At 49.6% G+C, this 27,790-nt stretch overlaps 1 protein-coding gene across 3 annotated transcripts in view; it reads right to left on the bottom strand.

Moving 5' to 3' along the window:
* Positions 1 to 1,568: 1,568 nt before the first annotated feature.
* The window catches only part of OTUD5 (OTU deubiquitinase 5), a 28,551-nt gene continuing 2,329 nt past the window's right edge, over positions 1,569 to 27,790 (bottom strand). Inside the window, exons 2-9 of one of the 3 annotated variants that reach the window (XM_032329419.1) lie at positions 18,965 to 19,055; positions 9,837 to 9,901; positions 9,594 to 9,750; positions 9,347 to 9,495; positions 4,829 to 5,032; positions 3,160 to 3,361; positions 2,955 to 3,068; positions 1,569 to 2,653 (exon numbers count right to left, since the gene is read on the bottom strand). In XM_032329419.1, coding sequence (XP_032185310.1) covers positions 2,529 to 2,653; positions 2,955 to 3,068; positions 3,160 to 3,361; positions 4,829 to 5,032; positions 9,347 to 9,495; positions 9,594 to 9,750; positions 9,837 to 9,901; positions 18,965 to 19,055 — 1,107 coding nt within the window. In that variant the 3' untranslated portion in view covers positions 1,569 to 2,528. Of the gene's footprint in view, positions 2,654 to 2,954; positions 3,069 to 3,159; positions 3,362 to 4,828; positions 5,033 to 9,346; positions 9,496 to 9,593; positions 9,751 to 9,836; positions 9,902 to 18,964; positions 19,059 to 27,790 lie in introns of all 3 variants that reach the window. The other 2 variants (XM_032329418.1, XM_032329417.1) reach the window with 2 other exon arrangements.

Below are 27,790 nucleotides of genomic sequence, written 5' to 3' on the forward strand. Positions count from 1 at the left end.
TGAAACTGTCCAGAAATAGCTACCCAGAATCTGTCACAGGAATACAAACGGACATCCACCCCATCAGAAAGAAACTGCAGATGCGCTGTCACAGACCCACGCAGACATGCACTTGTCTCAGAAACAGACATAAACTGTCAGAGATAGAGTCCCACCTCAGTCACCATCTGACACACCTGGAAACAAGCCCTCATCAAACACACTAGACATTGCAAGGTGCATGTGAAGACTTGAACTCACCAAACGCGTGCACACACGCAGAGACACACGCACCCACCCAAAAAGCAGACACACACATGTACTCTCCCTCATTCATCCAGTATTTATTAGGGGGCTACTGTAAGCCTACCAGGTCCCAGTAAGGGTGCAGATATTAGAGATAACACAAATTAAGTCAGGCATCACAGCCCTTGCCCAGGAAGTGAATCACAGAGTTATTGGGGGAAGGAGTAAAGATGTATCTGTGGATAGAGGTGAGAATATGGATGAGGTCACACAGGGCTTCTCAGAAGGTGACACTCTACCTATCATGAAGGACAAGGTTGGGGGCTCAGGATGGGGAAGGGCAAATTCCAGGCAGAAGCCCGTGAAATTGGACAGGGTGGCAAGAGGTAGGCAGGGGGGTAAATGGTGTAAAAACTTCAAAATGAGGTAAATAAATACTATTTGCTAACCTCTGGGCTCTCAGAACATGCCAGGCACCATGTCATCAGACATTATTATATGCTGACCATGTGCATTCTCTCTCAATGCTCACAACCAGAGAGAGCAGGAGGTAGTAGACATTAATCACTCCTACCATACAGATGGTGGGACCCCTGAAACAGCCTGTGATTTGACCAAGATCACAAAACTATAAAAAACGAGGGTGGGCTCCCAACCAACTCTCCAACTGTGCATGCTTGACCAATGTGGATTCCACAGGCACCCCACAAGATGGCCACCCAGCCAGCCATGCCTTTGGTGGCAGAGCTGGACATGCATCCTTCCACAGGGGCCCCGCTAGTGAGGCACAGCAAAACACACTCTTGACAAGACTTGGGGGTCAGCCATCCTTCTCTGCCTTGGCTTTACCCCAAGGAAAGGCAGGGGCATGGGTGTCAGAGGACTGGGAACATGAAAAAGAAAGCGTTTAACCATCCCTTAGTTACACCAGGGAGGCCCCTCCAGTTGATTTCACTGAACTTATGTTGATACAAAGCATTGTGTGCCTTTCCAAAGCATTTCCGCATCAAGGAGCACAAGGAAAGAGCAAACATACATAGGGAAGGAGGGCAAGCAGAAAAGCTGCAAGTTCAGTTCCAGCCCTCAAGCTCCTAGTTCTCTGCTCCCACCACACCCCAGAACACAGGGTGGGCAGGCTACGTGTGCAAGTAAGATGGAGCTTTCTTGGTGGGAACAGGTCCAGAAGTTGGTTTAGTAAGAATGAATCAAATATGAACAAACCGGGCCCACAGACATACCCTACTGGAGAGCATGCAGCCCTCAGAGGTCAAGCCAAGGCCTATGCCATCACTGCCTCTGCCCGGAGGCCCACCCACCCCAAGCCCCACACAGAACAGAGGCGCTCAGGGGAAACTGACATTTGGTTTTATTGTGCCAAGGACATTACAGATGGTGGATCTTGTCAACACCTGCAGAGCACGGGTGCCCCATCTGCTGAGGCTGTTCCCACTCCCCACACTCAAATCCTGGGCGGCAGCAGCCTCGATCCTCAAAGGTGCCCCCACCCCAAGATTCCAGAGACCGGTGGCGGTGGCAGTGGTGTGGAAGCAGTAGGAATGCTGCGAGGCCAGAGTCTCATTGTCCAAAGCCCACGGGACACCTGCCCCTGCCCCTGCCCCAGCTTGTACTCTAGACCCTGCCCACCTCCACAGAGCTGAAGGCTAGAGATGGCAACCACATCTTTGCGCCCCCTCTGTGCCCCGTGGCCTGCCTGCTCCCAAACCAGAGAGATGCCGCCTTCACAGAGCCAATGCTATTGTCTACATCATTTTGGATTGGTTGAGTTTATAAGATAAAAGTACATTTTAATAAAGAAAAAAATTCAACATTGAAGGCTCAGACATTCTTGGGGTACTGGGAAGGGGAATTCCCACTTCTTCCTCCCACCTCCCCGGTATCATTGTGGAGGTGGGGTGACAAGTATTTCTGATCTTGGAAGGAATGGGGGGCAAGGATACTTTCCTCTGTCTGAATGTCTCTCCTCGGGGGCTGCCTGGCTGCCAGTTGGTTTGTCTGTGTGCCTCTCGCCTACCTTCGGCACCCTTGCCCAAGTCCCCTGTGGAATGCAGGGATGGTGCTGTGCAGGGGGCAACAGGGCACGTCAGCTGGCGAAGAGACGGGTGATGGTGGTGGTGGCAGCGATGAGAGGGGGCGCAGGGGTGGGCCAGCCAGAGGGAAGTGGGGAGGAGCAAGAGGGGGAAAAGGGAAGAAGGCAAGAGGGAAGAAAGCCAAAGAAGGTGGGGCGGCACCGGAGGGCAGGAGTGGTGGGGGTTGGGAGATGGTCTCCAGTCTCTGGGTCTCCATCAACTCTTGTCTGGGGGTGGATCTCTGTGCACTTTGTTTTTCTTCATACTGTCTAGGTATTCCTGTTGGGATACTGCCAGCACCGATGCTAGGATCTCATCATCATCCCAGTCGTTCAGACCTGCTGGGCAAGACGAAGAGGAAAAGGATGATGGGGCACTCACAGCGCACCTTCTCCTCAGCCTTTGCTGATCCCAGCTCTGGAGAGATCCCGTCCAGGCCCCTCTTTCTCTACAGAGAGGGCTCCTCTGGGCCTATGAAATCCCATGCAAATCTCCTCTGGACACATCGCTTGGGCTTGAAAAACTCCCTCTTCCTGTGGAGAGGGCCAGAGGCTCTAGAAGCCCCCCTCTCAGGACTTGCTGCTTCTTCCATCTCTCCCCAACTCCCAGCTGGCCCATGGCCCCTAGATAGAGGAGGCTTACCAAAGGCAGAGGGGGACATCTGCTGAATGAGGGCCCGGCACTCCAGAGCAGGGTAGAGGGACACGAGGGGGGAAGTAGCCCGGTCGGCCCCTGCTGAGAACTGGCTGCTTGTACCTGGGGCAGAGGGACAGTCAGAGGCAGGGTGCCCACAACCTAGGCAGCACCTCCTAACCCCAGCATGCTTCCCTGTCACCAAGTCACTGACCTGGTGCACAGGGTGAAGGAGGTTTGGCAAGAGCTAAGACAGTGCCTGGGGAAGGGGGCTTGATGCCCAGCTCGGCGTGCAGCTCAGGGTGCTCGGGCGAAGAGGCTGAACTCCGCTGCCGCGGGGACCGGCTGGTCCACTCCTCCAGGCCACTGGAGGCTGCTGCTGTGGCAGAACTGCATGTGGCGCTGGCTTTCCGGGGCTGCAGTGCAGGAGGAGGAGGTAAGGACCAACGTCAGGCGTGAGCCGCCTCTGCCTCATCCCAAAGGGCTGGCTCGCTCCTGACATCCTGGCTATGATAGTTTCTACATAGGCCACCATCATTCCTAGTCACACAGCAGACTGCAGGATGAAGGCCAGCTCCTTAATGCCCCCCTCACATCATTATAGCCAATCTGGCAAGAAACCTGTACCTCTACCTTCAAAACACATTCAGACTCTATGCCCTTTCCTCATTCCTCCCAAGCCAGCACTGCCAGCTGCCACCACTGGGACTTCTCTAGTAGCTTCCACCTCACCGGTCCCCTGCTTTTCCCCCTAACTCCCTAGACTCCATGCTGCACTCAGCAATCACAGGGATCCTGTCCCTCCTGCTCACCACCCTCCCAAAGGCTTCTGCCTCAGCCACAGTAAAAGCCAAAGTTCTTAGCGCAGCCCACAAGCCCCTTCTGGATCCGGCACCACCCCCCTCTGAATACTGCATTCTGCTCAGCCACACTGGCCTCCGGGCCACTCCCAGATCACACCAGGGATGCACTCTCCCTCAGGGCTTTGCTCTGGCTGGCCTTCCGCCTGGCTTGGCCCATGCACTTAGCTAACTACCTCACCTCCTGCAAGCTTTTGCTCACATCTCAACTGCTCTAAGGCCTACCCTGATCATACTCTCTTATCCTATGAACTCTCAGCTCCCTCTCAGCCCTATTCATTCCCTTCACTCTGCTCTACGTGTTTCAACTATCCTACCTCTCAACTCATCTATTCATTATGTTCACTGTTTCTTTTTTTTGACTCTGCAAAAATGTAAGCACCGCAAGGACAGGGATCTGGGCTTGCCCAGCTCATCAATGTACCCTCACACACTGAGAACAGTGCCTGGCACAGACCTGCAATTAATAGTTGTTGTAGAAATTACTCAACTCTTGCCAACATCTACAACCACTCTATACTCCTTATGATTCTTCAAATGCCTGGCTGCTCTGCCCCATCCATCCCTGCCCTAAAAATCCAATCTTCCTGTGCGAAGACTGACCAGAAACCCCATGTCCAGTGGTCTCCCAGCCAGAGTCATGGGCCTCACTGATATATCTGTCTGCCTCAGTAGACAGGGGATCACTGAGAGTGGAATAGGCCAGACCTAATTTTACATCTTCAGCACAGAGCCTGACATATAAGGACATTCAACAAAAGCTTATCTCTCTGGAACTATCCATCAATCCCACACGTCACCACGAGTGGCTGGCCTCCCTCACTCCTTAAGAGCTTGTTCTGCAAAGGTGTTGAGAGTTCTAAGGCACAATGCCAAGACTAAGGCCAAGACGTGGTACAGTATGAGCTGAGAGCTTCCTTCTCTTCCAGATGTCAAAACTGCTTAATTTCTTCTGTCTGTACAGGAGCAGAACATGTGAAGTAAGGGGTTCCTGGCCAGACCTCACTTGAGCCCAGGACTCACCTGGCTGGGGCCGCGGACCTGGCGGGCCTGTTTCTCCTGATCCCGCAGCCACTGCAGGTAAGATTCTCGAGCCACCTGCTCCTCAATGGCCTCATTTGTGGCCTCCCAGTCTGTGGCCCGCTTCTTGTCTTCCAGCATTTGCTGTTCAATCCATGACTCCTCTGATGTTTTTATGGCATTCTTCATCAGGGACTGCTCTGCAAACTGCAAGGCAGGGAGGAACAGGGATGTGGGGTGACACTCTGAACTCTGGCCAGGAGCCAGACCGGCTCAGGATTGTAGGCCTATAGGCCCAGAATAGAGGAGACAGAAGGCAGGTACTCTTACAAGGACCCCCAAGCAGGACACCTTTTCATCAAGAATTGGGGGAAGGCTGACTTCGGTAGTGGGACTTGTTATTCCAAACTCCTATACTCAGAAGCCCTGCTCCCAACCCCAAGACACCTTGAGTGAAGTACTGTGTCTGGGGCAGCCAGATGCTGGAATTTAAAGATGCCTCACCCAGCGATGACTCATTTCATAATGTTGAGACCTTCCTCACCTATGCCCAGATGGGACAAGGAGAAAAGATCACCTGAGAAGTTAGCTGAGTGTGCACAGGGTGAAGGGAGTATTTGGACATTTAAGGGGACAAGGGGATGGTATTATCATGGGAAAGGGTGTTATGAATTGTGGGACATTGTAGGAGAGTGCTTTTTGTCAGATGCGGAGACACACCAGCATTTAAAAAAATGAAGTAGGGGCACCTGGGTGGCTCAGTGGGTTAAAGCCTCTGCCTTTGGCTCAGGTCATGATCCCAGGGTCCTGGGATCGAGCCCCACATTGGGCTCTCTGCTCAGCGGGGAGCCTGCTTCTCTCCCTCCCCTCTCTCTGCCTATCTCTCTGCCTACTTGTGATCTCTGTATGTCAAATAAATAAATAAATAAAAATCTTTAAAAAAATTAAAAAAATACCAGAGCATATTCTAGGCATTAAGTATTGCTCAGTGAAACGCTAATATTATTTTAGTGTAAATACATACACTACACCCAATGTGTGCATTATGATGGAAAATGTAATTTTTTACCTATGTGTAATAGTCCAGAAAGCATGTAAAACTCTATGTTAGAACAAGCCAATTTAGAAATGGGCAAAAAGTCTATAAACACACAATTTCCTCAGAGAAGATATACAGATGGCAAATAAGCACATGAGAAGATGCTCAACACCATTTGCCATCAGAAAATTGCAAATTAAAACTGATGAGGTACCTTATCAGTTGGAGATATCAGTTAAGAACTGTAGCTTCAGAGATATGGATGGTTACATAAGAAATATTTCTAGATAAATGTATACACGGGTTAGTATACACAGATCTATCTCCTTGCTCTGTCAGCTGAAAGGGCCTAGAAGCAAGGACACCCCAGTAGTAAGGAGCTCAGTCAGCACCCAGATCTTGGTTTCTAATAACATATTCCAATAAAAGGAACCCGAGGTCTTTGGAAAAATGGCTGGTTCTAGGACTGCGGCAAGAAATATACAAGATGAACTGGGAGCACCTCATAGTGTCAGAAAGTAAGAAAGTGCTGCAAAATGAAACACAATAAACAAACCAAAACAAAACCAAACCAAACAAGAAAAAACAACCCACCACTACAATGATGGGGATATGTCAACACGATGCAGGAACCAACTGAGAGCACTCCTGACAGCCAAAACTGGAACAATGTGAGCATCAAAATAAATATAGTACTGGATTGTAACTCAAAATATAAAAGAAATACCCTTGAGTCCATAGTGATATAAATAAATGGGGGACAAGAGACAAATCTCCCTTGCAGATGAATTCTACATCATTTATGTAGATACTCTACCCTCAAGAAGATGGAGCATAACCACTGCTTCTACAGTGTGGGCTGTGCATATAATTACTTCTTCCAAACAGAACAGTAGGGAAAAAGGAATGGGGGGAGAGGGTAATTTTACAATGGAGAAAATCTGGCAAACACTACTTCTGCCAGGGGTCAAGGTCAACATTAACAGTCATAAATCATAGTCTCAGTATATACCGCTGATATGATGTGAAGAGACTGGTACATTACCACTGTGATCTTCCTCCCTAAAACCCATAACCCCAGTCTAATCATGAGAAAAACTTCGGACAAATTTCAAAAGAGAAACATCCTACAATATACCTGACCAGTACTCCTCAATACTGTCAAGGTCATCAAAAACAGCAAAGTGTGAGAAACCATCACAGACAAGAGAGCCTAAAGGGACAGGATGACTTCAGTTAATAATAATGTATCATTATTGGTTCATATATTGTAACAAGTGTATCACAGTCATCGAATGTTAATAAAAATGAAACTGTGCAAGGGGGAGGAGGACACATGGGAACTCTACCTTCTCAATTTTTTTTTTTGTAAATTTAAAACCATTCTAAATAATTAAGTCTACAAACAAACAAAAAATCCTTAAGGCATTCACAGGTTTTTTAATTAAAAAGAAAGAAAAATGAGTAGCGCTGGGGTGCCTGGGTGGCTCAGTCAGTTAAGCAATCTGCTTTCAGCTCAGGCCATGATCCCAAGGTCCTGGGATCAAGCCCCACACTGGGCTCCCTGCTCAGTGGGGGGCCTGCTTTGCCCTCTCCCTCTGCCCCTCCCCACGCTTGCGCTTGCTCTCTGTCAAATGAATAAATATGATCTTAAAAAAAAAGAAAGAAGTGAGTGGGGTACCTGGGTGGCACAGTTGGTTAAGCTTCCGACTCTTGATTTTGGCTTAGATCATGATCTCAGAGCTGAGAGATCGAACCCCAGGTTGGGCTGTATGCTCAGCACAGAGTCCGCTTGAGATTCTTGCTCCCACTCCCTCTCCCTCCGCCCCTCCAATAGTACGCTCTCTTAAATACATAAATCTTAAAAAAAATCTTGGGTGCCTGGGTAGCAACTGCCTTTGGCTTGGGTCATGATCCTGGAGTCCCAGGATCGAGTCCCACATCCCTGCTCAGCAGGGAGTCTGCTTCTTTCTCCCTCTGACCCTCTCCCCTCTCATGGTATCTCTCACTCTATTTCTCAAACAAATAAAATCTTTAAAAAATAAAAAACAGAACTTAAAAAAATCTTAAAACCTTAAAAAAAAAAAAGAATCGAGTGATCAGACCACAAAAAGTCATGGGTGAATGTAAAATCTAAATATGTGTTGTTATGTGAAAGAAGTCACTCTGAGAAAAACCCACACACTGTTATGACTCCAATTCCATGACATTCTAGAACAGGCAAAACTAGAATCTGTAAACAGATCAAAGATAAAAACAAGGAAATTCAGAGAAACTCTCAGAATGAAGAGGAGTCATGAGACATGAAAACTAAATGTAGTAAGGTGTCCTGGATGGGATTCTGGAACAGATAAGATCATTAAGGAATGACTGAGGTCATGGCCTTCAGTTAATATATCAATACTGGTTTATTAATTGTGACAAATGTTCTATGCTGATGTTCATAACAGTGGGGAATACGGAAATAATCTAAACTCAATAATTCTGTAAATCTAAAACTGTTCTGTTATAAATTAAAAAAAGTTTACTTAAAAAACAAAATTAAGGGGCACCTGGGTGGCTCAGTGGGTTAAGCCTCTGCCTTCGGCTCAAGTCATGATCTCAGGGTCCTGGGATGGAGCTCCGCATCAGACTCTCTGCTTAGTGGGGAGCCTGCTTCCCCCGCCCACCCGCCTGCAGTTCTAGACAGCAGTGGTCATAGAGACTTGAAGTGCAGGCCTGGCCCAATTACTTAGGCAGGCACAACTGCCTACTTGTGATCTCTCTGTCAAATAAATAAATAAAATCTTAAAAAAATAACCAAACAAAATTAAAAAAAAAAAAAAAAAAAACTATGTTGGAGGGTGTGTTGGTGTTAGGGTGTGCATTTCCTAAAATGAGGCAGGGGCACTTTGTTTGTAGGAAGTGAAACCTGAACAGAAGACAGCAAAATCCCCAGAAGATGACTGTTTATGAGAGAGAATGAGAACCTGTCGGCATGTGCTGGAAAAGGTACTGCCACCTTGTGAGCACCTACTAGGCATCAGGCCCAGTGTCAGGCACGTTCTGTATCAGCTGAGTGGCCAGACCACGTTACTTGTATAATCTGCCCGAGGTCCAACAGCCAGTAAGGAGTTGGGCCAGGCCTGCACTTTAAGTCTCTATGACCACTGCTGTCTAGAACTGCTGCATTTCAGATGCTCCATGCAAGTGCCGAGATACCCAGACCAAGCCCAGGTTCACAGTGCCCAGATGTGCCTCCATATCCCAAAATGCCAACCCTCAACAGGCATGAAAGATGGGTAAGCCAGCTCAGACACACAAATGGAGAGTACCAAACGAGCCCTGAGAGATCACTCTGTGTAACTTCCTAGTTTTACAGAGGTGAGAGCTCAGGGGCAACTCAGGGGGCATGTCATTTTTGTAGGCTAGGGCAGAACTGAGACCTCAAAAGAGGTTTCTGGCCAATCTAGCAGCCATCCTGGGCATGGGGACCCACTTACCCCGGGTTTGAATGATGGCAGGCCTAGCCCCACACCAATGGTGGCCTTGTTGGGATTCACCACTGAATTGTAGTGGATATTCCGATGGTAGCTGACGCGGATGGGTTCATCCTCGTTTTGATGGATCCCATGGAATGTGTTGATGGGTTCTGCAGGGAAAGAGAAGGAAGGAGCATCCACAGTGGGCTGGGCTGGGTGGGCTCGGACCAGGAGCAGTCAGCCGCTCACCTACCCACCACATATGTACCTGTGCTGTACTGGTACACCTCCACGGGCCGGTTGTACATCTCTGCCATGGCCTGCATCTCAATGTGGTTGCCATGGCAGTTGTTTTTCCGCTTCCTGTTGATGTAGGTGGTGAAGTCCTCTGTGACATAGTTGGAGAAGTAGTCAGCATTCTTCATCTGCAGAATAGATCGGAGGGTCAGGTCTGTGCGGGGAGGGGATGCCCCAACTCTGCCCCCACCCCGAGGCCTCCGCGAGGTCTCACCAGATAGTCCATGCAATGCTTTCGCACAACCTCATGCATGTCTTGGTCTCCATACACCTGGTCAGCTGTGGGGACAGAAGAAAGGAGAGGTGGGGGTCAAGAGCTGTCACCAGACAAGAGTTCAAAGTCCTGGAATATCCTTGGGGGTGGAGGGCTGGGGGCCAGAAAACTCCTTTTCCTATGCTGTGGCCTGGAGTGTGCTTGGCTTTGTGGGCTGGAATGGGATCATGGAAAAAAGAGGCAGGCAGGGACAGTCTCTAAGAACAGGAGAGTATGGGTGAGAGGAATGCAACGACAGGCCTCTCAGGCAGACAAGTTTGTCCAGGGCTTGCCTGGACACTCAGACAAGTCAACAAACATTTTAAGTCCCGTAAGTGGCCTCGAGCACCAGCAATTCCACACTCCCCCTTCACTCTTCATGTGAGGAAGCTAAGGCTGAGAGACAGTCTGTGGCTTCACCAAGTCACCCAGCAAGTCAGTCTGACAGATTCAACTCTAGAATACAATTTTCCTGACTCTCGGGAGCCAGCATGGCCTTTGTAGGTTAAAAATAAATAAATAAATAAAAGAAAAAAAACATAAATACTGGGCTCCAAGCCCAGTTCTGCCAGGTACCAGTGAGCTAAACGACCAGAGGTAAACAACCCAAGTGTCCTGAGCCTCACAGGCTTCACGTGCAAAACAGGAACAAGCAGGTAACTAACTCCCTGGCAGGCCTCTTGTAGGATCAACGAAATCATGGGTCTAAGGTGACCAGCACTAGGCTTGGGACAGACTCAGTAAATCAGAGTCCCCTACCAAGAGTGGGGCCTCAAATGTGGGGTACTGTGAAGGGGACAGAGGCCAGTAAAATCCAGCCCTGTCTGCAAGAAGCACCTAATCTAGGAAGAGATACAAATATGAACGTAACTTAAGCTTAAATGGGGAAAGGCAGCCTGCCTGTGGCCCAGGTGGTCTAGGTGTCAAAGGGCTTCAGTCAAAATAAGAACTAGGCTCCCGGGACGCCTGGGTGGCTCAGCTGGTTAAGCAACTGCCTTTAGCTCAGGTCATGATCCTGCAGTCCTGGGATCAAGTCCCACACCGGGCTCCCTGCTCGGCAGGGCCCAGTGACCTTTCTCCACTCATGCACACGCGCTCTCTCTCTCTCTCTCTCTCAAATAAATAAATAAATAAAATCTTAAAAAAAAAAAAAAAACAGGTTCCCCCCTCCCTTACTTGAGGATCTTCACACATGCCATTTCCTCTTTTCTTCAGGGCATTCTTTCCATCCTCCTTGGCTGCCTACTTGTCAAACACCCAAATATTCTTTATACAGTTCCCCAGCTCTCCCTACTCTCCAGAGCACTTCTATCACCAGATTTATCAAAGGTGTGTGCAAACTTCCCCTGCCTGACCACTCTGACTCCCACTGAAGGCCAAGACCAAGTCACACCCAAGTCCCCCCAGCTCAGGGCCTGATACAGTACAGGAAATCGGGACCAGCTTGCTGAGTGGATGGACAGGCTAAGGGAGCCAGAGTCTTCCCCTGGGAAATTAAAGTGGGCCTGAAGACAAGGCACGCCTGATGTCCATTCTAAGATGAAGAGGGAATTTCCCTTTGTCTCCCCAAATGACTGTTGCTCTGATGGGCTCTCCCTGGGGCATCAGGGCAGGGACAGGTCCAGCACCAACACTGCAAAGGTCTTCCATGACAGCCAGTCTACCTCTGAAGAATTGCCAGAAGAATGCCTTCACTGCCCTCCCCTTCCCTCCCTGGAGGATTCTGTGAGATAAGGAGAAAAGGGCAGTTCTGAGATAGAAAATGGGCCCCATGCCTGTCTCACCTCCTCTTGGAGGTGCAGAGACCTGAGGGGGAGGGGAGCTGTGAAGGCGGGAAGGGGTAGCCCCTTCACCGATGTAAACAAGGATGTGGGTTCTGCGGCCACAATCCCCTCCCCCTCCACAGCAGCACTTCCAGCAAGTCACGTGCCCTGCGCAGAGGCTGGGGGCCCCCTGCTGCCACCTTTCTTAGAAGCCAGGACCACAGAGCCCACTGTGGCTGCAGAGAGCTATTTATGTAGAATAAGCTTGGGGTGCTGAGGATGCAGTGTGGCCAGCAGCTGCAGTAAACAGGAACTGAGATGGCGGCAAAGGGGTTAAATAGGGGCTGGCCTGCCAAACTGGAGGAGAAGGCTGAGATGTTCCTCCAGAAGGACCAACAGTCATTTCCTGGGAGATGGATCTACCTGAGCAGGATGCCAGATCCAAGAAATGGAGGAAAGCAGAGACTGGAACAGGGAAGGGAGCTGAGGGAAGCTCGTAAAGGCCCCCTCATTCCCCTGCCATTGGCTCTTGCCTAGCAGAAAGCCTCTGCTGCCTCCTAGCTGTGTGGCACTGGACAAGTCCTTCAAGCTCTCTGGGCCACAGTGACTTCATCCGTGAAGTGGGGAGAGTAACTACTCTGTCTTTCACAGGGGGCTGTTTAGATGAGGGATAGGGTTTACTAAATGCCTACGATACACTAGGTGTTTAAGAACTGAACCTAGGGGCTCCTGCTTGTGCATGAGTGGACAATGACTCTCTCAGATAGCTAATCATCCCCAAGTTACTCAGAGTGTCACTGGAACCACTTATTAAGCTTTTCCTCATTTCTGTCGCACTTCCTCAGCCACAGGAAAGCCCCAAACAAGGCGTCTAGGCTGTCCCTCCTCACCCAGGCAGGGCTGGCTGTCTACCTTTACTGAATCCAAAGGTCTACAGGCCTACCTTCTGTGTCCATAGTGCAAATCTTCAGCAACCCAATTAACATCAAATCAATAACATAGGTATCACAAAACAGGGTCCTTAAATGACTTTCTCTATGTACCTACCTACCTCTCAAGTACCCCCTTCTCTCCTCGATCCTTAGATGCACTGGCAGATGGTGCTGTACATATATTTATTTATTTTTTTTTTAAAAGATTTTATTTATTTGACAGAGAGAGATCACGAGTAGGCAGAGAGGCAGGCAGAGAGAGAGAGAGGAGGAAGCAGGCTCCTGCTGAGCAGAGAGCCTGATGCGGGACTCGATCCCAGGACCCCGAGATCATGACCTGAGCCGAAGGCAGCGACTTAACCCACTGAGCCACCCAGGCGCCCTGTACATATATTTAAATCACAGCCTTTGTTGGGGGTGGACAGCATGACCCACCTCATGATTATAGATATAAGCTAGTTTAGGGATCATCAATGTGGAAGAAAATGTGCCTTTGTGAACACCAAGGGAAGCGAGCAATAATACCTCCCAGTGGGGGAGAGAGGATCTTTTCAATGATAATAAGGTGGAATAACAATCCAGGGCAGGGCTTAAACACAGTAAGTCCTCCTCATTGAGGCAATGCTTGTCTGACTCTGCTAGCCCCACCTCTGTCCTCCAGAAAGCCCTCCTCCTCCTAGAAGTTTGGCATATGGGATTAGGGGCTGGGCTGGACTTCCCAGTGGGGGCCAAAGTGGGGGAAGGGGCTCAATGGACCTGCAGAGGTAGGGGAATTCAGAGCACTTGTTTTGATAGAAACTGAAACTCCTCTTCTTGCTGACGCTGCACTTGTGGGCAATCTGCACCTGCTCTCCCCTCCCAGAGTCCAGCTGAAGGGGTCCCCCACTACCTGACCTCTGTCCACAACCCAAAGAGGGCTCAGAAATCCTCAGAACAATACCGCAACTGGTTCCACCAAGGCCTTTTCACATTCCAACTTATTTCATCTTCACCCCACAAAGCCCTGCTTTACACAGGAGGGATAAATGAGGTACAGAAATGTGGTAGAGCTGGCCCAAGGAAGGGTGAAGGCCAGGCTCCCAAGGACTACCCTGTAACTTTAAACACTGATGCTCCAGATGATGTTACCACTACCCCCAATCCAGCTATCGCCCACCTAGGGCAAGGCCTGATTCTGTCTGCCTCAGTTTCCCTACCAGCATAAGCAGCAATCAGCTGGAACCCTGGAAAGGCCTAGGAGTGGGCAGAAATTACAGAGAGGTCAGCATAGACCTTACCTCCCCCCTCACACCCTATGTCTGTCCTTTCTCTGAACACGCTGAGACACGAGCAGAGAAACGCACATGTGTGTTCCCTAAGGGGAATGCCTGGGTGGCTTAGTCCATTAAACGGCTGCCTTCGCTCCAGGTCATGATCCCAGGGTCCTGGGACTGAGTTCCACATGGTGCTCCTTGCTCAGTGGGAAGCTTGCTTCTCCCTTTGCCTGCCACACATCCTGCTTCTGTGTGCGCATGTGCGCTAACAAACAAATGAATAAATAAATAAAATCTTTAAAAATGAAAAAACTGTCCTGTTGAGGGATGTCCAGATGGCTCAGTCTGTTAAGCGTCTACCTTTGGTTCAGGTCATGATCCCAGGGTCCTGGGATCGAGTCCCACATGGGGTTCCCTACCCAGCAGGGAGCCGGCTTCTCCCTCCGCCTGCCACTCCCCCACCTCGTGGGCACATGCTCTCTGACAAATATCATCTTTTTTTTTTCTTTTTAAAGAAAGGCAGACTGCCATGTGCAGTGCCTCATTTGGATGTGTTTGGAGTCTTGGAAGCTTGACTACCCTACGTTCTCCTACAATTGGACCTTGAGAGCTTGTTTGGAGGTTCTAGCAGGGGAGCGCAGCTACTCGTACACCCCTGACCGAGGAATGGTCCTCTCCTCTATCGGGAAGGTCATCCTCTTCTCTATTGTGGAGGCTCGTCCTCTTCAACCGAGCATGCAGCTTCGGGATGGACGCACATGGAACAGGTGAGGGAGGAAGGGGACACCCGCCTAGCCAACCAGATCAGCCGAATCAACCCTGGTGATCAGTGGGGTGACAGACGTCGCAGCCAGATCGCCCTCACATCCAATAAATAACATCTTAAAAAAAAAAAAAGATGTGGGTGCCTGGGTGGCTCAGTGGGTTAAAGCCTCTGCCTTCAGCTTGGGTCATGATCCCAGGGTCCTGGGATCAAGCCTTGCATCGGGCTCTCTGTTCTGCAGGGAGCCTGCTTCCTCCTCTCTTTCTGCCTACTTGTGATCTCTGTCTGTCAAAAAAATAAATAAAATCTTAAAAAGAAAAAAAGATGTTCCCTGAGGCCAAATACCCATCCCACCTTCACCACTACAGAGACCTACTGCATTCGACAAGTAACTGCCCTTACTGTTAACCAAGACTAAAGGTTGGATGAGAGGCAAAGCAGTATAAACCAAGGACCCTCACCTCCTTCCTACCCTTTGCCAGGGGTTAATGGGAGGGAGGAACAGTCAACAGCTCTAACAGACTTGCCTCAACCTCCTTCCCCTACTGCCTGGGGGAAGGTCCCTCGAACCTCCGTAATCCTTCCTCCTCAGGCGCCCTAAAATAGTCACTATTTGCCAAAGAGTTATGTGGAGATGCAAGACAGGAAAGCCTGGGCTACCTGGAGCTTAATTAAGTACAGGGCCCTACCATTTGCTTTAGAGGCACCTGGGAATGGCCTCCCTGCCAGGTCGCTGCTGCCTGCCTGCGAGAAGAGCCACAGCAAGTTCTGCTGAGGACAGAAAAGGAAGTCTGGCGTCTGCAGGGAATCTAAAAACAAACCACACAAATGTGTGTACACACAGCAGCAGGGAGAGACAGGAACCTGATCTGTTCCCCACTTGCCTCCTGGCCCAGTGGGAATCCTGGCCCCACTGAGGAGATGAGCCAGGAAAAAGGCCTCCCCTGCCTGTCAAGCAGCTGCGGTATGCACCTGGACCCTGGCCCCAGATGGCACACCCTCAGTGGGGGAAGACACCCTCACTGTGGGAAGACAGAACTCTGTCCTCTTTGAAAGCCTGGTCTCTGAGATGCCCGCTCTTCTACTCAAGGATTTCCACAGCAAGGATGGGGAAACTAGGGCGCCTGGGTGGCTCAGTGGGTTAAGCCGCTGCCTTCGGCTCGGGTCATGATCTCAGGGTCCTGGGATCGAGTCCCGCATCGGGCTCTCTGCTCAGCAGGGAGCCTGCTTCCTTCTCTCTCTCTCTCTGCCTGCCTCTCAGTATACTTGTAATTTCTCTCTGTCAAATAAATAAATAAAATCTTTAAAAAAAAAAAAAAAAAAGGATGGGGAAACTGAGGAAGCAAGGCAGAAAGAGCCCAACGGAAACTGGTGTACATGGGAGTCCATGGGAATCTTCTCCTTCTGGACTAGTTCAACCTCAGACACCTATGCTGATACTGCCCATGTGATCTAAACAACAGGGTCCTTGCTTTCTCGTAAGGCCTCAGTTTCCCCACTTATAAAAAATTCAAAATTAATCAAAGATCCATCCCTCCTAACACTGATGGTCCAGGCTAATGTTTCTGGGCCATCATTCTAACACGTACAGCCCCAGCTGCTTCTTCATGGCCCATGCAGATGCATGTGTGGCCTCCACTTTGCACAAAGAGGCCAGGGCCAGAGATTTTTGCTGAGTCAAAGTCCTATGGGGCAGGAGAGAGGCAGACTCATGTTTCCAGGAAGAGGTTATCTGAGCCTAGCAGGGGCAGGGTGGGCCACAGGATACCTAGAAACTCAGGCTCCTACTTCCACTCCTTCATTGATGCTCACAAGTCCCCAACATGCCATTGTGAGAGAGAGCAGTGAATACTGGTTCCCACGAGGGACACCCAAAGCCACCTGCCTCAGGATTCCCAACAGTAGAGGACTATAGGCTCTTAGAGAAAATAAGGCCCAGCAAGGTCAAGGAATATACCTGAGGTCACTCAGCCAGTCCACAGCTAAGCTGAAAAGCTAGGGCTTTACCAAGGTCATAGAAAGAACATGTCCTTTGGATACCTCTGGGACCCCATGCCAGCTCTGCCACTAATGACCCTAAGCATGTCATTTCTCTTCCCTGAGTTTCAATCTTCTCACTTGTCTTACGGGATAACGATTCCAATTTTGCAGATGAATCTGAAGCACCCAGCTGAATGCCAGCAAACAGTCAGGGTCAAGGAACAACATTGTGGCCTCTATGTGTGCAATCCCCCCTCCAACTCCAGGCTTCAGTCTGTGTTCCTTCCACCATGCAATGCGTGGCAGGAACTAGAACCTGTAGGCCTTCTCACCAGAGTTCAGGGTAACTACACAAGCTAGGCTGGAAGCAGAGGGTCAGCAGAAAGCCCAAGGACAGAGTCCCCTTCCCAGGTACATTTCCTGTGCACTCTGCCCCAGGGAAGCCTCCAGATTAGGCCTAGAGACCCAGGGGCCACGTACTTCCAGGGAGTGGCCATGGGGCTTCTGAGGTTTTACAGAGAAAAGCCAAGGGCAGCCCAGTTGGGGGAAATGGGTAGCCATAGTACTGATAGGGAAAGGCCTTCAACCTGCTGCGGTCAGCTCTTCTTGTAAGCTCAGGCTCTTTACTGGAAGGCCCTTGTTGAGGGGGGAGTTGTCAGAGGGTGTCTGGAGAGGTCATCCAGATGGACACACATGAAACGTTGCTGTTAATATGGGTTACCACACAAGCCAGATCCTTACCGGCCCCAACATCTGCCTCAAAGGTCACCTGGGACCAAGGTGCCCAGCTGCATTCTCTTACACTCACTCTACCAGTAGCCCCGTTTGCCCCACATCTAGACGGAGGCTTCAGCACAGGGCAGCACCTAACAGACCCTGAACTATTCTTTCTTTGCCTTCCTTTGGTCCAAGATGCCCCATAACCAGCTCTTTCTCTAGAAAACATCCCAGGAAGAACACAAGCTTGAGCCACAGGGCTAGAAAGGGTGGGATTTTCCAGCCCAGCAGAGTCCACTGCCTGAGCTTCTTCCATTTGGTAGAATGGAGAGAGGTAAGCAATCAATCCACCTAAACTTTTTCTACACTCAACAAACATTTGTGGCTCTTAGACGCCACTGAAAACAGAATTCAGGCTTCACCAATGCTACTGTTCCCTGCGGGTCTACCAGGTGTCAGGCACCAAAGGCATTTACTGTAAGTGATCTCATGTAACCATTACAACTCAGGATCTTTGGCCTTCTGTTATGGCCTCAGAAACAGGCTCAGAACAGCTGCCTGCCCAAGTTCAGACCAAGAATCAGTGGCACAGTCAGAAGTGGAGTTGGTCCAGGCCACCAGTAGACATGGGGCTAGCTACACAGTGAGAGAATAGCAGACCCTGTAAGGACTCAAGGAGCCCTTCAGAATCAATACCATTTAACAGATGGGAAAATGGGGAATTTTTGAATCACAGACCGAACTAGAAGACAAGGCTTCTGACTCCTACTTCAAGGTTCCTATAAGAGGGCCCTTTTCCTTAGTAGATAGTACAGACGCTATGGAAGGGTCAGATCACATGCACAAATTCCCCTGGACACTAGCACAAGGCTTTAGGGCTGCCTGCTGGGTCACAGATTCAGAGGCAGAGCGACCTCAAAGATGTCACTCAGATTGGATACTAAATGTTATTAAGGAATTATGAATGTTGTTAGGTAGGACAATGACACTTGGATTATGTTAGGAAAGAAAAAATCCTTATCTGTCAGAGAAACATACATGAATACTTACAAATGAAATGATTCAACATTAGGGTTTTGCTTTAAAAATACTTGTTTCAGGACAGTGAAAATGAGTGGGCAGGGTAGTGATGAAACAAGGCTGGCCATGTGTTGATGACTACTTTGAAGATGAATGATGGGTACATGAGCATTCACTATTCTACTTTTCTGTAAGTTTAAAAAAAAATTCTATGACCTCAGGGTGACAGCAGTGTGCTGTGTTTAAGAACATGGGGCGTGGACTAACCCAACCCAGGGACTCCCAACTCTACTCTCTGACTGGGCAAGTCACTTTCCTGCTCTAAGCTGCTTTCCTCTTCTGACAAATGGAAGCCACAGTAGTCCCTACACCTACCTAGCTTGGAAAAGAATAAAAAAGTGTTTCCTTTAGTGTCTGACAATGCAATCTGTCCCTAAGTAACATTATTTTTATCACCATTATTGTTATTATTATCACTTTCACAGCTCCGCACTACCTCATGACCAAAGGATAGAGGCCAGATGCTGACTTGAAGCTGGGGTCTGGAGTCCCTGAAACACCAGTACACTCAAGCCCCAACCCTGTCTCAGGGGTTACTCCTGAACACTAGAAACAGCTCAGGGGCAGCCCTAGGCCCTTGAAGGCTGAGACACAGACTCACCTACAGCCCGGAAGAGACAGGCGCCGTCCTCCTTCATCTGCTTGATGATGAAGCCCTTCTTGTCTCTCAGGGCCTTTTCAAACCAGTGCTCCTGCTGGAGGGAAAAGGTGGGGGTCAACAACAGGAAAGGCCTGTACCCCTACCTTAGGGCCCTGCCCTCCAATTCCTGAAGGGCCCAGCTAACTGGCTGAGAGGACACTGGGCAGGGTCAAGTCCACAGCCCTGAATGACACTCCATGCACGTGGAGGAGGAGGAGGAGACCCTTTCTTTTAGGGAACTAGTCACTGTGTAAGCAGAAGACTGGATTCCAGAAGGGTCTCATCTATTTTCTGACTGTCCCTGCTGACCATGTTGGGAATCCAACAGTGGGCCCCTACAGGAAGCCAGCGGCCCAGACCTGGCAAGTACCTGGAGGCAGGGTGGTATGAGGTGGGGTGGGGTGGGGAGGTGGGGGTGGGAGGTAGGGGGTGGGTGGGAATGGACCTTGCTCTATCTCAAGGAGTTTCACCAGTTCACCTGGGGACCCTCTAACCACTTAAGGTAGGGAAGATGTTGAGGAGGGAGTAACTGGTTACAGCCTAGATCCCAAGCCCTACATATAGCTAGGGAATGTCAAGATGTATCGCATAAGGAAAAATGCATACACTGTATGATCTCACTTATAACTGGACATATTTCACATATGTATCTATGCGCATACAAACACATGGAAGTTGCAAAGACCATACAACAAAATATCCCTAAAAGCTGGTATTACAGGTGATTTTTATCTCACCTTTCTCATGAGAAGCATGCAATCCCTTGTCCAAAACTCCAAAACTCAAAAAGCTTTGAAAACCAAAGTCTTCCTCTAACTCATCTGCCATCCTAACCTGACCTGAGCCAGCGAGAACCTATTCTCCCACTTGGAGGTGAATGTTCAAACACTTCCACGCAGAAACAGTCAGCAGTTTGGTTATGAGGTACTACCACTGACCCCACCAGAGGTGTCACATAACACATAGTATACATACCAGGTGATTTTTCTAAACTCTGAAATTTCCCTAAATTCCAAAGCACATCTGACCCCAAAGCTCCAGTTTGAGTGAGCCCGTACAAACACGTACCTTCAGACTTAAAAAAATAATGGAGAGACGAATAAGCAGAAAAGAGGACATTTAGGCCAGTGAAACTACTCTGTATGGTACCTTAACGGTGGTTATGGGTCCTTATACATTTGTCCAAACCCACAGAACGTACAATGCCAAGACCGAACCCTACTGTGAACTGTGGGCTCTGGGTGATTATGATGTGTCCTACATGGTCACTGACTGGAACAAATGCACCACTCTGGTCGGGGGGTGTTAATAATGGGGGAGACTATGCACGTGTGAGCGGAGGGGGTTTGTGGGAACTCCCTGTTCAATATGGCAACTCTTGTTCAGGTTTGCTGCGAACCTCAAACTGCTCTAAAAAATTAAGTCGATTAAAAGAAACTATATCGACTTGTCACTGAAAACATGTTTTCTATTTCAAAACAAAACCAGAAGCAGCAGACCTTTCCCAGGCCTTTCACGCCCTCTGCTGGCCACAAGAAGCCAGCCTTCAAGAGCATCTAGGCTAAGGACCAGGAATCCCAAACTTGTTCCTTTGGGACACAACCTGCCCAGGGATTTGGAGGATCTGGGCTAACTCTGACTAGACAGAGGGGATCACTTCTCTGCAGGCCACATTTCCCCAGCTCAGGTGTGCAAAAGTCCCAGCAGAGTAGAAGTACAAGGTTCGGAGGCTCTGCATTCCAATACCAAAACAGTGTTTTTCAATACCCAGCCCTGTCATTCACTTGCTGTGTGACTTCAGATGGACTACCAGAACTCTCCAAGCCTCAGTTTCCTATCAAATGACAAGATACATGATCTACCTGACAGAGCTGTCAAGAAGCTCAAAGGAGATTCAGGGCCTGAAAAGGCTTGGTAAATTAACAGGTCCTCGGCCACAGAATGGGCAAGACTGACTGGCACAGAGACCACATACAACTGAGAGGCTCTCAGCAAGTCCCATGGGAGTGGCTGGACAGAAGGGGGTGAAGAGGGGGGTGATGAGGGAATGCCCAGCAGCCCCACCATTAGGGAGGTGTGGCTGGCTTGCCAGAGATGACAAAGGCACTTGGAAGCCCTTAATGGGCTTCCATGGACAGCATGGACTCTTGTTTGTGTAGAACTCTCCAGCATGTTCCTCTCCCACCCCAGAGGCTGTGGACTAGCGCACTTCAGCCAGTTTCCCCCAATGCATCCCTGCCCTGCAGGGACAGCCATCTCCCAACACCATGGTACCTGCCCCAGCTGGGATCACCAGCAGGGAAGCGCAACTATGACTACAGGCCCATACTGGGCAGAAAGAGAAGTTCCAAAGAAGGGCACATAGTAACCTCCTGCCCTCGAGTGCAGGGGAAAAGGAGATTGAGGGGGAAGGGGATCAGAGAGAAGAGGGGGATCCTACTTACTCCTCCAACAAGGGTCAACCTACCAGTAAGTAGCTGCCAAATCAGACCCTGACTGTAGTAAACCTGGCAGCAAGGACAGAGAAATGAATCTGACTTGGTTTCTACCCTCCATAAGCTCACAAACTGCTGGGCGGGGGGATGGAGAAACAGGGAATGCCAATACACAAGTGTAAGCAGGGCAGTGAAAGAGCTGAACACGGTGCTATGAAACACACAGGAAGGGTCCTAACCAATCATGAAGGCAGGCCCCAGAGGAGAGGTGCCACCCGACAGAAGGATTAAAACATGAAGACCTCCAGAAATGCTTGTTAATTGTAAGTTAACAAGAAATCACTTCTGGGGGCACCTGGCTGGCTCAGAGAAGTATGGGACTCTTGATCTTGGGGTGGTGAGTTCAAGCCCCGCGGTGGGTGTAGACATTACCTAAATAAATAAATTTTTAAAAAATCACTTCTACCACAAAGCACCAGGGATGCCCGAGGCTCAGCAGTGAGTTGGGCACAACTAAAGTCCTGGGTAGGACTATGCAGGCAAGAAGGGTGGGGCCAGGAAGAAAGATGAACTCATATTAGCCAAATGCCTGCCCCATGCCAGATGCCTGATGCAAAAGGTGACTTCATTTAATTGTTCTTACCACAGCCCAGGTGGCAGTGAGCATTATCCTCATTTGACAAAGGCAAAAAGAGCTGGGGTTTGGGCACCAGCAGAGCCTACTATAGAGGCAATAGGGGAGGCCCTCACGAGCCACAACATGGAGACATACCTGGCAACCGATCCTGGGAAAGTCCCAGTTTGTCCTTAAAAATGAAGAAGGCCAAGCATACCCTTTACGCAAGTAAGGCTTTGGTCCTGGGGCAATCTGGGCCTAGATCTAGAGGCCAAACCATGATCCTCCCACTGGCTTTGGCACCAGCAGCCTTAAGGGCTTTGGGTCTGGCTGAAACCCTGCCTCTCCCCTTGGGGAGATAAAGTGGGGAGGCCATGGTCCTGGGCTCCAGGAAGAGTTTAGAGTCCCAGAAGCCTCTAGCTTAGACTCCTCCTTCCCCTGGCTGGACAGGAGCCTCTGGGAAAGGGGCCGACTTGAGAATTGTTTAGGAAAGTGATCCAGGAAGAAAAGCCTGGAGGGAGAGAGGGATGGGGACTAACCCTTCCATTGGTAAGTTTAAGCTGCATCAATACTTTGGCCTGAGAAAGTCAAGTCCAGACCACGAATCTTACGAGCCCACTGCTGGGCCTATGGGTGAGTCCCTCAACATTCCTAAGCCTCCACAAGGGAGCTGGGCAAAGCTCTCTGACATCAGGGGATCCCAGATCCAAGACTCTGCAACCTACTGGTCCAAAGGCCCAAGAGAAGTTGAAGCAGACTGTGGGACCCAACTGACTTACATTCCAAAGCAGCTCCACCAATTATCAGTCATGTGATGAACCACTCTGAAAACTCCACAGTTTTCCAATCTGTGAAATGGGATAACAAGCTTCCCAATAATAGGGTAACTGGAAAGACTCAAATGTTACAGGACTTTGCCCAGTAGGAAAGTACTTAATAGGTTCTCTTCTCCCTTGGAGGGAAACAAGAACACTCCTGTAGGAGGCCTAATGACGACCACCCAAAGAAATCAGGCCCTAATTCCTGGAACCTGCAAATGCTACTTAGTAAGGAACAAGGGTCTTCAGCTGTGTGATTTAAATTAAGGATCTTGAGATGGGGAAATTATCTCGGGAGTATCTGAGGAGGACCTAAATGCAATCACAAGCATCCTTAGAACAGCAGGTGAAGTCCTGACACAGAAGAGGAGACTACACATGACCAGGGAAGATGGTGTGAAAACAGGCAGAAGATGGAGTGATGCAGCCACAAGCCAAGGAAAGTCAGCAGCCTACAGAAGCTGAAAGAGTACCGGATTCTCCCTAGAGCCCCTGCAGCAAGTGCAGCCCCGCAACACCTTGACTTTGGCCTACTGAAACTGATTTTGGACTTCTGGCTTCCAGCACTGAGAGAGAATAAATTTCTGTTGTTCTAGACCACTCAGTTTGTGGTAATTTGTCACAGCAGCCACAGGAAACGAACACAAACCCCCCTTGAAGCCCTCCCTGGTGGGAGCCATGAGGCAATATGGCGTGGTTCCAGTCCCACAGAATCCACCTCTGTAGCATCCCCCCAGGGAGAGGATGAGAATGAAGGCAGCAGGGGCCTGGAATTTCCCCCCCGATTCTGGGAAGCTACTGACCCTGCCTATCAATGAATGAGCTGCCACTGAAAGGGGAGGGGGCAGGGGAAGATGGCAGCAGTAGTAGCAGCTCTCGGGCAGATGTCTTCTCAGAGCCCAGGGCCAAGAGGTGTTTAATATTCTGGCCTTCACAGCTCTGCCCCAGCAAGCTTGATGCCAAGACCACCCCCCCCCAAAACTCCCAGGAACACTGGCTCAGCTCCATGGGCAAAACACAGGCAACCCAATGAAAAACAGGCGCACTGCTAAGGAGCAACACAAGCTCTCCAGGGCAAAGAAATGGGAAAAGAGCAAGGCCCCCGAACCTACTGCTGGGCCACTGAGGGGGAAAGGGGAGAGGAGGTGGGTTAAAAAATGAAGATACTATTATTCTGCAACAACAAGAAACTACGTACTGACACATGTTACAACATGGGAGGCTGTTAAAGAATATGCCAAGTGAAGCCAGATACAAAGAACTGCAGATTGCACAATTCCATTTAATACGAACCTCTCAGAATAGACAAATCAATCAAGACGAAAAGTAGATTAGTAGCTGCTGAGGGCTGGAGGGGATGACGGGACTAGAGGATAGTGACGGTGCAGGGTTGCTTGGCAAGTGATAAAAAATGTTCTAAAATTGATCATGGTGGTAGGTGCACAACTCTGTGAATACACTAGAAGCTACTGGTGACTTCTATGGTGTGTGAATGATACCTCAAGAAAGCCATTAAAATTAAACAAATCCAAGGGCCTATAGCACTAGCAGGAGAGAAAAAACCAAACAGTGCTTGAAACTTTGCAGCATACCCCCAACAAGCCAAAGAGCCTCACCACTTTGAAAATGGGTAAGAGGAATGTGGAGCAGGGAATTAAGAAGAGATGACAACTAGCTTCTGAGAAAGGAGTCCAAGCTCCCTCCTATCATCCATTTTAAGACTGGAGAAACTGAGGCCCAGATAGGGGAAGTGCCTGAAGATATAGGACTCAAACCCTGACAGGCTGGGTACTACTTCCTGCTGTAAGACTGTCTCCCTGCCCAACGAATCAGCAGGTTCCTAGATGCCAAAGCTCAGCTGCTAAAAGGATTCCAGGAAGAACCAGAAGATCCTGGGGCAAATGCAAGGAAAGAATTAGCCACACTCTGAGGTGGGCCAGGTCTGGTATTCATACACTCAATAACCCTGGGCATGGGTGGCCTTTTGGAGAAAAAGAAGCTGAATGTTTGCCTAAAGCATAAAACAGCCAAGCAGGAGATCCTGGGGTTTAAACTCAGGCCCACCCAGCTCCAAAGCCCAAATTTCTTCCACACTACCTCCACACCATTCAGTAGGCCCCCTGACAGGCAACCCCCAAGCTTATTCACCATAACACAGCTGGACATAAAAATCAGTCTGCCAACCCTGAGCCTCACACTCAACAGTCACCTGTCCTGCCCACTAAGCTTGGATGGCAGGCAGGGAAGAAAGGGGTAAGGGAGAGAAAGAGAGAGAGAGGAATCCAGATTTTCCTAAGAAGACACCCACTGTTCTGTCACCTCCAGGTCCAGAGGGCTTTGGCCTGAGTTCCCTAAAATCCCAAAGCTAGACAACACTTCACCAGCTCCTTACCAGACCAATGAGGAAACGGGAGACCTGGAGAATATAGCCCTAGCTATTCTGGTTCATCCAGCAAAGCTCCAGCAGAGCCAGAGAAGGAACCCTGGTACCCTGGTACCAGGTACCCTGGCTACAGTGCCAGGTCCAGCTTCTCCCGCCACTGGAGCATGCACATCCCCCGCTGAAAATGCTCTGTGAGGTCCTCAAGCTCAGGAGACGTACAAGCCACACTTTTCACAGGGTTGATTCTGTAACGCAGCCATGCCTGGAAAAGGAAACCCTTGATACTACCACCTCCCCAGCACCAGGACCCCAGGGTGCCAAAAGGGCTCCTAAAGTCCTACAGTAGTCACAGCATCTGACTGAACAGGAAGTCTGAGTAGTCAGAACTCGGATTCACCATCTGCGCTTCCTCTCAACAACTCCATTCTTTCCCAGGAGATCTAATGGGCCTCCAAGGCTACAAATGCCCTAGGTGACAGTTCAGGACCAAGACTGGAGCAGCAGGAAGAATCTTCCCTCTTCTCATCCCCCCAAAAGTCCCAAGTTGGAGGAGGTGAGACAGAGAGAAGTATCTTATTCTCCTTTTGTCCCAAGAAGTGTGAGGACAGGTAAAGCCTTTTCTCTGTCATTGGGAAGACATCATGCAGCCACAGACCTTCATTTCCATGTTCTTATGGAAACAAGTATGAAGGAGGGAGCCTAGGTGATGTGAAAGGGGTGTAAGGAGAGGTCTTTCTAGTCACCGTGGCAGCACACAGCTTTCTTCCCTTAAGCCCTTGGGGCCAGGGACATAGCACTCCCACTTCTGTGGAGAAAAGGCAGACTCCCGCCAACCAGGAAGAGAAACAATTCCTGGCCCTGACCCTGTGGGCCCAGAAAATTGATTCTACCTGTAGTACTCAAGGGTAGAAAGGGAGAAACGACAGGGTGCTCAAGACAAGGCCCCTGCAAAGTACAAAAAGATTTATCTGAACCAAGGGGAAGAAAATTATGGGTAGAGAATTTCCCTGGAGTGGGGATGTCTCTAGTGAGAACAAAGCTTGATGAAAGCAATTCAGGAAGCTCAAAACATTTCCATGATCCTGGAAATGAGAAGCAAACAGAGCTGGGTCAGGGAGAGACTCAGAGTATCTCCTAGTTCTTCTGGGGAGGCCTCAGCTACCACATCCCCAGTACCTGGCAACCTTCTCCTAGAAAGTAGGGAGACCCTAGTCCTGGCCTCAGGGAGCTCAGGTAAGGGGTTCTTGTGAATATGAAGAGCACCTAGGTCTTTCTGTTCAATGGGGGAGGCCTCAGGACACAGTGGAGAAGACCTCATGTCTATCTCACTGGTGAGAAAGGATTGCCTGGTTGCAGGGTGGTGGAGAGTCTCATACCCAAGGGGGACCTCAAGCCCCTCCCTAAGATGATCTCTTGTCCCTGAGAAGCTTAAGAGGCTCAGACTCTTCCTCAGAATCCCATCCTACCCATGTCCCAAGGGTAGTGGGTGGTTCTCAGGATTTAGTTCACGAGTGGTCTGAGGCTCAAGTCCCCAAGGAAAAGAATCTTATGTCCGTAAAAGGTCCAACTGGGGTATATATATGCTACCTGAAGTGAGGTGACAATTAGAACTCTCAGGGCAGACTCAGGTCTCAGATTCTAAGGTGGGTTGAATTGTCTCACACACCAAAGAGAAAGTTTAAACTTACGGGGAGACCCAAGACCCTATTTCCTAGGGACTTGGAGCCCAAGATGGAAGAAGTCTTTCTGTTCCTGAGGAGTACCTTAAATTCCTTGAGAAGGAAGTCCAGATCTCATTTCTAAAAGACACACCAGTCACTAAGGTATGCATGGGTCTCATCCTTGAGGGCAAGCTCAAGTGTCCTGCGCAATGGGTCTCAGGCCCTGAAGGCAGACTTAGATCCATGGGGAGGGCACAGGCTCCATCTCTGGGACTCCATCCTGCCCACGTTCCCTGAAGAGTGGTAGTAGGCTACAGTTCCCAAAGCAGGGATCTTACATCCCTGACAAGAAACTCAAGCCCAAGGCACCTGGGTGGCTCAGTCAAGCATCTGCCTTAGGCTCAGGTTGTTTTCCTGGAATCCTGACATGAGGCCCACATCAGGCTCCCTGTTCAGCAGAGTCTACTTCTCTCACCCTCTGCTCCTCTGCCACCCCCCACCCCAGCTCATGCTCTCTCAAATAAATAAATATAATCTTAGAAAAAAGCAGAAGCTCAGGATCTTGAGATAGGGGGTGCTCGGATCCCTGTTGGAGGGAGATAAGGGCCTGTCATGTACCCAAGGTGTGTTTCTGTCCTTCTCATATCCCTGTGTTTGTGTGTATTGGGAGGTGTCTGAGACCCCACCATGGCGAACACTCAGATACCAATCCCTGATGAGAAAGGACCTCTTAACTTCATCTTGCCTGGGACCTCTATGTGGGGGGTATCCCTTTTCCAGAAGAGTCTTCAGATCCTGTCTATGTAAGCCCCTGTCCACAAAGAGGGGACCTTGGGCTCAAGTGCCCAAAACTGTGAGGCTTATTTTCTTGAAG

The sequence above is a fragment of the Mustela erminea genome, chromosome X (assembly GCF_009829155.1).
Source record: "Mustela erminea isolate mMusErm1 chromosome X, mMusErm1.Pri, whole genome shotgun sequence".
In the NCBI taxonomy this organism is placed as follows: domain Eukaryota; kingdom Metazoa; phylum Chordata; class Mammalia; order Carnivora; family Mustelidae; genus Mustela; species Mustela erminea.